This window comes from Trichechus manatus, unplaced genomic scaffold (assembly GCF_000243295.1).
Source record: "Trichechus manatus latirostris isolate Lorelei unplaced genomic scaffold, TriManLat1.0 scaffold00039, whole genome shotgun sequence".
Classification (NCBI taxonomy): domain Eukaryota; kingdom Metazoa; phylum Chordata; class Mammalia; order Sirenia; family Trichechidae; genus Trichechus; species Trichechus manatus.
The window spans coordinates 3,756,359-3,768,387 of record NW_004443975.1 but is presented as its reverse complement, the minus strand read 5'-3'; the positions used below and the strand labels follow the sequence as shown (position 1 = coordinate 3,768,387).

The following is a 12,029-nucleotide window of genomic DNA, read 5'->3' as shown; positions in this document are numbered from 1 at the left end:
GAGATTTATCTACTAGAGAGAAAGCAAGCAAAAGTATTTGTCTCAGTACCCATGGCTCCTGCCTAAGAATCATGGCTTTGTCTTCTGCCACCTTTGGCCATGAGCCCCTAGAGATAGGGATGCCCCAAATTATAATACGTGGGCCTAAAGATAAGGACTTGAGTGACTGACCATCTAGAACTTAGGCGTTTATTTCTAACTGTAAGTCATATCAAGAGCATGAATGTTGGTTATGTTTGTGTTCAGTGTTTTGAAATGAACTGTGTCAGTTAAATAGCTCATGATGCTAGCATCTTAAATGCATCTCTCTGCTGGCTCTGAAAACCCTAGAAAAGCTGATCGAAGTACAGAACTCATGTTGAAGACCCAGGAGCATCTCCTCAGAAGCCATCACCATATAAATCTTAGAGTAAGATGAGAGACGAAATGCAAGAGGATATAGAGTTTGAGTACAATTTGCATCGAGCTTGGAAGGTGGTGGCAATAATAAGGGACAGAGCACAATTATTGAGCCACCTGTATTTCATTTTTAATTTGAAATAATGGGTGTTGTAGTGATCTTTTCTGAACCTAGTTTAGAAGTCTTGGTACTGCTCTTGAATTATTTAACAGGTTCCACCATATTTAGTGGGAATATGAAGGCTGTGTTGAAGAATAAGCTTAAAGATCTTGTACATTTTCACCCAGAGAGCAGTCTTCTCCAGCGGTGATAAAAGTAATTGTATCCCAAAGGATACAAACCTTGAGTTTCCTTGATGAAAGCTGCCCCACTGACTTTTCTTTATCTTCTTTGTCTCTTCCAGTCTCAGCAGAAGTGCATCGTGATCTTTGCACTGGTGTGCTGCTTTGCCATTCTTGTTGCGTTGATATTTTCAGCTGTGGACATCGTGGGAGAGGATGAGGATGGACTCTCAGAAAAAAATTGTCAAAATAAATGTCGGTAAGAGGTAACAAACAAAAATTCTCTTTCAAGGGGTGGGCAAGAAAATCCAAAGGGGGCCCTCACTAGTTGGGAGAAAAATATCATAAACACATGATCACCTAGCTCCCCCTTGGGTTCAGCTGACCCGTGACTATCTGCCCAGGAATGCTCCTAATTTCAAACCAAGAGAATAAAAATAAGTAATGAGTTAATTTACTTTACAATTTGGGCATTTTCTTTACAGAGGGGTGGTAGACAAGATGAAATTTCATATCAGTTTGCATTTCTGGAGTCCTCTGTGTATGAGATGTTCATTTCCTGATGAGCCTGCCAAAAACGAGTGTCCCAGTGGACAAAGAACACTGTGCTAGTAGCTGTGTCAAATGGTCATTAAATGTACATCTCAGGAGAAATTCCGAAGTAAGATTAGGAATTAAATGAATGAAATAAGCACATGTGTAAGAAGACATGGATCACCCAAATATGCCCCAATTTAACCCACAGTTTGTTTTTCATCTAGAAATTACAACAGCTTTGCTATTAAGTTTCTCTAGTATGTCTCTTTGGTTACATTAAATTCCATTTCTCTGATGCCATTCCTGAGTGGTTTAGCCATCCCGGCATGGTTTTAACCTCTTAAATCTCCTCATCCAACTCTTCCCTGTGCTACCTCTTCTTTTTCTGTGTGTGTGTGTGTTTGTGTGTGTAAAAGTACCAAGAGGGGTCACAGATAAGAGGTCTATTTTTACATATGTATTGCTTGCAAAGCTGAAGCGAGGCCACACAATTAAATAGCAATTATGAATTAGAGCTTATAATGGGTTTAAATTGTAATTTTTTTTCCTGTAAAAAGCCTTAGTATAAGTGCTCCTCTTTTTCAGCTTAAAATCAACAACTACCTGGTAAAATGTATGTGAGTTTTTATCCTGGATATGTTACCTTGAAAGTGAATGTCCTAGCACAGAAAATATCCAGGAAAGACAGTTGACTTTGTTTGTCTTTTTTGTTTTGTTTTTTTTTCTTTTAACCCAGGATACATTATATTCCAGTTACCAGGCAAGAGTATTATACAGAACAGAGCATACAAGAGAGAAATCAGTATTTACTTTAAATTTTATCCCTTCACGTTAGGAAAGTCCTTCATAAATGTATTTACTTCCCGGACTGAAATTGGGAGGAAAATTGTGTGTGGTTTATAGGGAAAGCAATAGAACAACAGTAGATTGTTATCATCTCTCCCCTAATATTCCATCTGCACCTTGTACTAATCCTTTCACATGTCAAATATAAACACTCTGTGGTTGAGGGGCCAATGACCCGGATTTATTGAGTGGGAATGCTCTGCCTCTCTCACCTCACCTGATACTGAAGACTGCTGGGTACTTTGTATGTCAAACCGCAGCACCTAGAAAGCAATTTTGTAGAGGTCAAAATGATAGCAACTTTCTCAAGACAAAATACTCAGGATATTTCAGCACAGATTACCAGGTGTTGGTGGTTTTTAACAAAAACGAGACAGCCTTAGAATTATGCCTCTTTTCACTTGGAGGAAAATATGATTCGATCTCATTTTTACTTTTAACTCCTACAGCTGGAATTTGGATGTAGCTATTTCTTCCATTTCAATCAGTAACTAAATTCTGATGATTCAACCCTGCCTCCTCCTCCATCTAGAAGATTACCAACTCTTCTACTTCCTTTTCCCTGGGTAGTTAGAATCAATACCCTGGTTACTAGATGCCACCCCTATATCCAACCATCTATTCTAGAACTTTCAGCCTTCTCTGAATCTTCTTTCTCTTCTGCAGCCTCTTCCCCTATCTTCTGCATTTCTGTTTTCCTACATTTTCACCCATTCCAATAAGTGCTTCTTGTATGTCTGTCCTGTAACCGGTATCTGGCTTTAGCTTAATCTCGTCCAAAGGAAGCTTCTGCTGCTTCTCCTCTCCCCATCTCACAGGAATACGATTCCTTATACCCCAATCCATTTCTCAGACCATTGTTCTACCATCATCTCTGGATCATTCTTATTTTAATTTGATGACTTTTTTTTTTTTGTCATTCACAACCCCCTCCCCCCTTATCATCATAGACAACATCATCTTCTAAATTCCAGGACTCTGTCCCATCTCCTTCTGTGCTGGCTACAGAAGTCTCAGCCTTCGGTCCTATCCCTTGCCATCATCCTTGGTGACTCCAAATTTACTTCCCAATACCCTAGGCTCACTATTTTCAACCACCTCAAATCAACAGATCTGATGCCCACTCTACCTGTGTCACCGGCCAACAAACTACTCCATTTCCAAGTTAGCCTAATGCAGTGAAAAACCATGGACTTTGAAATCAGAAAGATCTGGATTCAACCCTCCATTCTACCACTTACTAACTCTGTAAACTTGAGCAAGATATTAATTTAATGAGTTCATTTGCCGCCTATTTGCTGAGCACCAAGGGACTGAACAGGAGTTGAAACAAACAAACAAACACACAGAACCAGTTGTCACCAAGTCAGCTCAGACTCATGGAGATCGCATGTGTGTCCAAGTAGAACTGTGGTCCATAGGGTTTTCATTGTCTGATTTTTCAGAAGTAGATCTCTAGGACTTTCTTTCAAGGTGCCTTTGGGTAGATTCGAACTTCTGACCTTTCAGTTAGCAGCTGAGGGCATTTACCATTTGTACCATTCAGGGACATCGAACAAGGAGTTACAGTGCAGTTAATGAGCGAGGCCATGGCAATACACTGTGGTTAGAACCTCAACGAGAATGGCAGAGGGGGTTTGGGGAGCAGCCTGACATAGTGATAAGGGCAAACCTGGCCTGGACTCCACTCCACCCTGATGGGTTACTAAGGCTATTTTAGTTTCATTTCCCTTTAAAATGGCAGATTAAAAAAAAAAAATCTATCTCACAGAGTTTTATGAGGATTCAGTAAGTTGTATAAATCTCTAGCAAAGTATCAGGAAACTCATAACAAACAATACATAAATGTTAATTCTCTTTCTTTCTGAAGAGCCCCAGAATCCCCCTTTTCTATTCACAACTTCCTATTCGTCCTCGTCCTCAAATCTTAATTTAAGCCTTCAATTCTCTAAACCTCTTGCTGTATTATCAGACACTTCTGTTTTAATTTTCTTCTTATACACTTGCTATATACCATGATCTTTTGCCTCAACTACACTGCCAGTTCTTAAATTGGTTGATTCTGGTTTCCACCCATCCTTGCCCTCAGGCCAGCTTCAGCAATCATTGCAATCCTTCAACACCCTGCATAGGAAAGTGAGCTTCAGTATTTTTCAGTCCTAAATTCCGCCTTGGAAACCCTGGTGGCATGGTAGTTAGGTGCTACGGCTGCTAACCAAAAAAGGTCAGCAGTTTGAATCCACCAGGCGCCCCTTGGAAACTCTATGGGGCAGTCCTATCCTGTCCTATAGGGTTACTATGAGTTGGAATCCACTCGATGGCAACGGGTTTGGTTTGTTTTTTGTTTTTTATTTAAGTTCTCCCTGGTGGTAATAACTCCTGGTAAGAGAGATGAGGTGATTTGGAAATGCACCTGTACCCACTGAGTATACTGGTGCTGATTTAGACCAGTGGGAAAAACCACAGGTCTGCAGAAGCTCTCCAGCATGCCAGTCTCGATTTAACCCTTCTATACAAAATGGAGCTTTGGTGGCGCAGTGGTTAAGCACTTGGTTGCTAATTGAAAGGTCAGCGGTTTGAACCCACCAGCTGCTCCTTGAGAGAAGGATGTGGCAGTCTGCTTCCATAAGGATTACAGCCTAGGAAACCCCATGGGAGAGTTCTACTCTGTCCTATACAGTCGCTGTAAGTCGGAATTGACTCGACAGCATCAGGTTTGGTTTTTCAGTTTTATACAAAATGCAAATTCTTCACCTCATGACCTCATCCTTTTTCTGGCATTAACCTACCCAGGGAGTCCTTGGGTGATGAAAATGGTGAACAAGCCCAGGTAATAACCAGAGATTCCTTGGAAGAAAAGCCTGGTGATCTACTTCTGAAAAATCAGCCTTTGAAAACCCTGTGGAGCACGGTTCTATCTGACACACATGGGGTTGCCATGAGTCTGAGCCCACTTGATGGAACTAGAACTGGAAACCTACCCAGACTCCCCCGTAGACTTTGCCTCTAAGTGGCGCTAACTAGATCATATGATTTTTTTTAAAGTATGATGCCCAGCTTCTAATTGCTGTTTATATTTACATGGCTTACATATAGTTTTCTCGTTATGCTTTTCTCCTTATAGTATCATTATCATAAAGAATGCTGCTTACTCAGTTCAACTTTTGCTGAGATCTTATTACTTTGTAATTAGACTCTCTGTGTTTGTAGCTCTCCTCACTCCTGAAGCTGACAGAATACAAAAGATTCTACCGTCTGTCACTGTCTTCTCACTGTTTTGACAGTCTCCCCCCAGTATCTCATCCTGTACACACTCTTTTCTAAATGTGTTACTTTAATTCATCTTATATCTACTAACTATCCTACCTACCTTTCCACCGTCCTGTAGAGTCATTCCACCTCTGAATCATACTTCACACTCAGTTTTCCCAGCTTATACATGTATCTTTCTAAACACTTTGTCTCCCTAGAAAGATGTTCTATTTATGATTTTTCCCCTGACTTCTTGTTTTGATTCTTTTCACCCTTGTATTACTTTGCTGCTATAATACCATTATAAGAGTAGAATAATGATACTCTCGATTGTCATAATTTCCATGTGAATATGTATAAAACATCAACTGCCCTGCACCCATCTTCCTCAGCACCTTTTAACCAGCCTCAACTGTTATGACCAGAAACAAGATCTTTTTACCTCAGTAAATGACATTGACCTATGTCTTTATCTCTTTGTCCTCTCTCCATCATTTCCCAGTGTGTTTTTAATTGCTGATTCAGTTCCTATTAGATTTAAACTTCCATGTCATTTGGCTAACTCAAGGGGTAGAAGGTGAGTTCCCTAGTTCCTATTACGTTTCAGGAGGTACTGAGGCAGCACTGGACAATTAGATTACTCAAATCCTATGGTTTGGCTATTTTGTAATTCACTAGCACTACTAATTATAATTCTGTTGCATTCTCGCAAGTGTGAAGTTTCTTTTTTTTGTTGTTGAGTAAAGCAGGTTTTAATAAAGCATGTTTTGGGGAGAAGATAGCAAGGTCATACAATTGGAAGATAGTGGATTCATGTCAAACCCCAAAGTTAGGTGTTTACATACCCGAAGGGAGATCCCTGTCTCTTGCTTTTAGAGTTCTGTCACTTTTCCAGTCTGTACCCTCATCACTGGATTCTTTATTTTGCCATTCATTCTTTTTTTTTTTTTATTTGTGCTTTATATGAAGGTTTACAGAGCAAATTAGTTTCTCATTAAACAATTAATACACATATTGTTTTGTGACATTGGCTGTCAACCCCACGACGTGTGAACACTCCAGTTCTTGACCTTAGATTCCCCATTTCCATTCATCCAGTTTTCCTGTCCCCTCATGCCTTTTCGTCCTTGCCCCTGGGCTGGTGTGTCCATTTAGTCTCCTATACATGGTTGAGCTATGTGTATTATTGTTTGCTTTATGGGCCTGTATAATTTTTGGCTGAAGGGTGAACCTCAGGAGTGACTTCAGTAGTAAGTTAAAAGGGTGTCCGGGGGGCCATAGTCCCAGGGTTTCTCCAGTCTCTGTCAGACTAGTAAGCCTGGTCTTTTTTTGTGAGTTAGAATTTTGTTCTACATTTTTCTCTAGCTCTGTCCGGGACCCACTGTTGTGATCCCTGTCGCAACAGTTGGTGGTGGTAGCCAGCCACCATCTAGTTGTTCCGCGCTCAGTCTGGTGGAGGCTGTGGTAGTTGTGGTTGATCAGTCCTTTGAACTCATCTTTTCTTTGTGTCTTTGGTTTTCTTCATTCTCTCTTGCTCCAGATGAGTATCTTAGGTGACTGCTCACAAGCTTTTACGACCCCAGATGCTACTCACCAAAATAAGATGTAGAATATTTTGTTTATAAACAGTGTTATGCCAGCTGAGCCAGATGTCCCCCGAGAACATGGTCCCCAGCCCAGTAATTTGATCCCTCAGGGAGTCTGGATGTGTCTATGAAGCTTCTGTGACTTCGCCTTGATCACATTCTGCTGACTTAGTATTGTGTACTGTCCTATCCTTCACCAAAGTTACCACTTATCTATTGTCTAGTTAGTGTTTTCTCCTCCCCACCCCTTCCCTCCCTTGTAACCATCAAAGATTGTTTCTTTCTATGTGTAAGCCTTTTCATGAGTTTTTATAATAGTGTTCTCATACACTATTTGTCCTTTGGTGACTGACTTATTTGACTTGGCATAACGCCCTCCAGATTCCTCCATGTTGTGAGATGCTTTGCAGATTCATCATTGTTCTTTATCTTTACATAGTATTCCATTGTGTTTTTGCTTCCATCTTTAATTTCTTCTATTACCCAGTGGTTTTTAAGCCAGGTATTATTCAGTTTCCATGTATTGGATTTTTTTCCTTGCTCTTTCTGTTATTAATTCCTACTTTTATCGTATTATGATCAGAGAAGGTGTTTTGTTTTATCTCAGTGTTTTGGATTTTATTGAAGGTTGCTTTGTGGCCTAAGATGTGGTCTGTTCTGGAGAACGTTCCATGTTGATTGGAAAAGAATGTGTATTTGGCTGCTGTTGGGTTGAGTGTTTTGTATATGTCTATGAGGTCAAGTTGGTTGATTGTGGCCTTTAGATGTTCTGTATCTTTGTTGAGTTTCTTTCTAGATGTTCTGTCCTTTACTGAGAGTGGTGTGTTGAAGTCTTCTACTATTATTGTGGAACTGTCAATTTTTCTTTTCAGTGCTGTTAGAGTTTGTTTTATGTATTTTGGAGCCCTGTCATTGGGTGTGTAGATATTTATTATGGTTATGTCCTCATGATAGATTGTCCTTTTAATTATATAATGTCCTTCCTTGTCATGTATGGTGAATTTTGTTTTAAAGTCGATTTTATCTGAGATTAGTATTGCCACTCCTGCTCTTTTTTGGTTGGTGTTTGCTTGATACATTTTTTTTCCATCCTTTGATTTTTAATGTATTTATACCTTTGTTTCTAATGTGTGTCTCTTGTAGACAGCATATTGATGGGTCCTGGTTTTTTTAATCCATTTTTTATCCATTCTGGGTGCATTTAAGCCATTTATTTATGTTCAGTGTGATGATCGATAGGTCCGAGTTTATTGCCGTCATTTTGTAGTGCTTTTTTTTTTTTTTTTGTGGTGCTGATGTTTTCTTTGTTCCTCTTACTCTCCTATGCTGAATTCCTTTTGTTTGTGGGTTTTTTTTTTCCATTACTTTCATTTTTGTAGATTTTGTGTTTATTGAGACCTTATGTTTTTCTTCTTTATTTTGATGAGTAGGTATGTTAACTTTTTTTGTGGTTACCTTGAAATTTACTCCTATCTTCCTAAATCTAAACCAGTCTTTTATTACTTTATGTTGCCTTAACTTTCTTTTCCATTTGAAAGTTCTATACCTTAACCGTTTATTCCCTCTTTTATTGCTGTCACGTTGTTGTCATTTACAGATTGACCTCTCTGGTTCCCTGTTGTAAATCTTTTAGTTTTGTTTTATCCTTGAGAGTTCATTACCTAGGTTGGTATCTGTCTGATGCGGTCTTGCATCCTTGATTCAGATTGTTCTCTGATGTTGGTTCTCTAACTGAAGGTCTCCCTTTAATAGTTCTTGTAAGTTTGGTTTGGTTTTTACATATTCCCTTAATTTCAATTTATCTGGAAATGTCCTAGTTTTGCCATCATATTTGAGTGAGAGTTTTGCAGGATATATTATTCTTGGTTGGCAATGTTTTTCTTTCGAGATTTTATATATGTCATCCTGTTACCTTCTTGCCTTCATGGTTTCTGCCAAGCAGTCAGAGCTTAGTCTTCTTGTTTCCCCTTTGTATGTGACTTTTCATTTTTCTCAAGCTAATCTCAGGATTCTTTGTCTTTGCTTTTGGCGAGTATGATTATATGTCTTGGTGACTTTCTTTTGGGATCTTTCCTATATAAGGTTTGTTGAGCTCCTTGGATGGTCAGTTTTTCATTTTTCATAATATTAGGGAAGTTTTCTGTCAGCGAATCTTCGATGATCCTCTCTGTGTTTTCTGTTTGATCCCTCGTTCTGGAACTCCAGTCATATGCACGTTTTTGCTCTTGATTGCATCCCTTATTGTTCTCAGGTTTTCTTCATTTTTCTTCATTCTTTTCTCTGAGTTTTCCTTAAAGTAGTATCCAGGGATTTGTCTTCAATTTCACTGATCATGTCTTCTGTTGTTTCAAATTTGCTCCTAAAACTTTCTATTGCACTGTCCATTTCTGAAATCTTGTTGTTTATCTTTTGGATTTCTAATTACTGTTTTTGTATGATTTTTAGTTGTTAATTTATTTTGACATTTTGTTCCTGTATTATTTTCCTGAATTCTTCCATTGTTTTGTCTGTGTTTTCCGTGATTTTGCCTGTATTTTCCTTGATTTGTCTATTTTTTCTTTATTTTTGTCTGTGTTTTCCTTCATCTCTTTTCTAATTTCTTGGAGAGCCCTGAATATTAGAGTTTTGAATTCCCTCTCAAGTGGTTCCTGTGCCTTTTCTTCTATCAGAAGATCATCTGGTGTTTTATTTTGGTTGTTTACTGTTCGCCATCCTGTCCTGTTTTCTTTTTTTTTTTTAATATGTTTTAATATTGTCTGCTGTCTCTGGGACATTCAGGAATTATTTTCTTCGTTTATTGATTGTAGATATGTTTTTTTCTTTCTGCTTTTTTGTTTATTTGGTTATGTCTGGGCAAGTGGGCTGGATGTGCTTTTTCACTTTCTTGCCTGTGGGCACAATATTTCTCACCACTTTGTCCAGGTGGGCAGGGCTGGTCACTCAGTTATGGTGCAGCAGGGCATGTCCAATGGAGTGGAAGATGAAGGATGGGGATAGGTCATTTGAGGCACGAACTGGGGCCAGCAGGGCAAGGCCATGGCGGCAGTGCAGGGTGGGATCCAGGGTCTGTGCTGGTGCCACTTGGGGGCACGGCACTTGGTGGACAATGCAGATAGGCAGGAGGGAAGGGAGAGAATGTGATATGCAGAGCTAAGCAGTTGAAAGAAGAGAGAGAAACAGAAGTAAAAAAAAGAAGGAAAAAAGTAAATAAAATGGCAGTGTGGTGGGAATTAGTGAGTGGGTGCAGGGCAGACTCTGAGAGGCTGTGTGCTGGTGGCTCTCTAGTTGAACTATGCAGCTCGGCCTGTTGAGGATGGGCATGGGTGGCACACAGGGGTAGGTGGACAGCAGAAAAGAAAGGAAAGAAGGGAAAGAGAGAAAAGAAACAAAAAACAAAAACAACAACAGAAAATAAATATGGTGTTGAGGGAGCCAGCCACTGGGGGTAGGGCAGACTTGGGGGCATGGCAAGCTTGTGTTGCTCTTGCCAGGTAGTGTGGCACAGCCCCTCAGGAAGGGGAGGAGGCAATGCAAGGCCTAGGTAGGAGGGAGAAGGAAAAGGAAAAAGGGGAACAATAAAGAAAAATAAAAAATACAGTGCTGAGGGAGTCTGCCTGTGGGGGCAACGCAGACCTGGGGAGGCGGTGTGCCAGTGGCACTCTAGTCAAGCAGTGTAGCATGACACGTTGAGAAGGGGGAGGGTGGCACATGGGGCTAAGTGGTGGGGAGAAAGGAAAGGAAGGAAAGGAGAGAGAGAGAAGAAACAAACAAAAAAAAACATGGCTCTGAGGGAGCCACCCAATGGGGGCAGTGCAGACTTGGGGAGGCCATGTGCTGGTGGCTGTCTAACCAAGTGATGTGGCACAGCCCTTTGAGAAGGGACAGGGACGGCACATGGGGCTAGGTGGCTGGGAGACAGGAAAGGAAGGAAGGGAGAGAGAGAGAAGAAACAAACAAACAACAACAACAAACATATGGTGCTGAGGGAGCTGGCCGGTAGGTGCAACACTGAACTGGGGAAGCCATGCTGGTGGCTCGCTAACCAACCCATGTGCCACAGCCCATCAAGAAGGGGCTGGGACAGCGCATGGGGCTAGCTGGGTGGGAGAAAGGAAAGGAAGGAAAGGAGAGAGAGAGAAGAAACAAAGACAAATAAAAATTTAAAAAAATATGGTACTGGAGGAACTGGCTATTGGGGATGGGGCAGAACTGGGTGGCTGTGAGCTGGTGTCTTTCCAGTTGAGCAACCATGGCCCGTTGGAAAGTGGCCAAGGCTGCACAGAAGGAAGAAGGGTTGGGGGTGGGAAAGTGTGTATCCCTGGTTACTGGGTGCTCTGTCTCCTGTTGGGAGCTCCATAAAATTGCCTTGCCATACTCCCTGTCCGTGGTCCTTGGAGGCTGTAGTCCAAGATGAGGACTCTGTGCCGTGTTAGCTGGTAGGGGATCTCCACTCCATAGATCTCCTTGTTCTCTGTTCTGTGTCAGTTTCTTATTCCATTTGGTGCTTGATTGAGTTCTTTATTCCTTCATTTGATGCTTAGGATTCCAGAATTGATGTTTGTATATTTTACTTAGTTTTTGGGTCTTTGCTGCAGAGGGATGGCATAGTGCTTCTGTCTATAGCGCCATATTGGCCTGAAGTTTCTTGAGTAATGAGAAATTCCCCACATTTCACATCCTCAGGGACCAGTGGGGACATTAGAACATACCTCCAGGCATACTAGAACTTGCTGCTTACATGGGGAACATCTGCTTATTCGTAAAACACTCACCCTTTCAGATGAAAGGCCTCCATTTTGTATTTTGAAGTTACATCTCTCTCAGCCCCTCTGGAGTGATCTTGCATTAGTTGTTAGGGTTAGTACTCCACCACTCATTAGAGACACTATTGGACACCTAGAAGGGGACTTTTCTTTACCACACATTCCAGATAAAAATACATAGAAACCTATCAATATCCTGCTCTTCTTCCACCTCAGGCATAGTTCCCATAACAATGTGGGAAATATTTTCTGTAAAATACTGTTGAACAAGTTGATTAAACATAAACACAAAATTTTGGGTGAGTTAACATTGCCTTAAATCATATTCATGGTCATTTTGCCACCTCTTCAGCCCAGGTAATTA

The 12,029-nt window shown here is 40.7% G+C and overlaps 1 protein-coding gene across 4 annotated transcripts in view; it reads left to right on the top strand.

The window, feature by feature from the left end:
- Nucleotides 1–12,029, top strand: part of PLD5 (phospholipase D family member 5) — a 413,275-nt gene that overhangs the window by 158,489 nt on the left and 242,757 nt on the right. For 2 of the 4 annotated variants that reach the window (XM_012555426.2, XM_012555427.1), the window contains exon 2: nt 804–947. In XM_012555426.2, coding sequence (XP_012410880.1) covers nt 898–947 — 50 coding nt within the window. In that variant the 5' untranslated portion in view covers nt 804–897. The remainder of the gene's footprint in view (nt 1–803; nt 948–12,029) is intronic. The other 2 variants (XM_004375857.2, XM_004375858.2) reach the window with 1 other exon arrangement.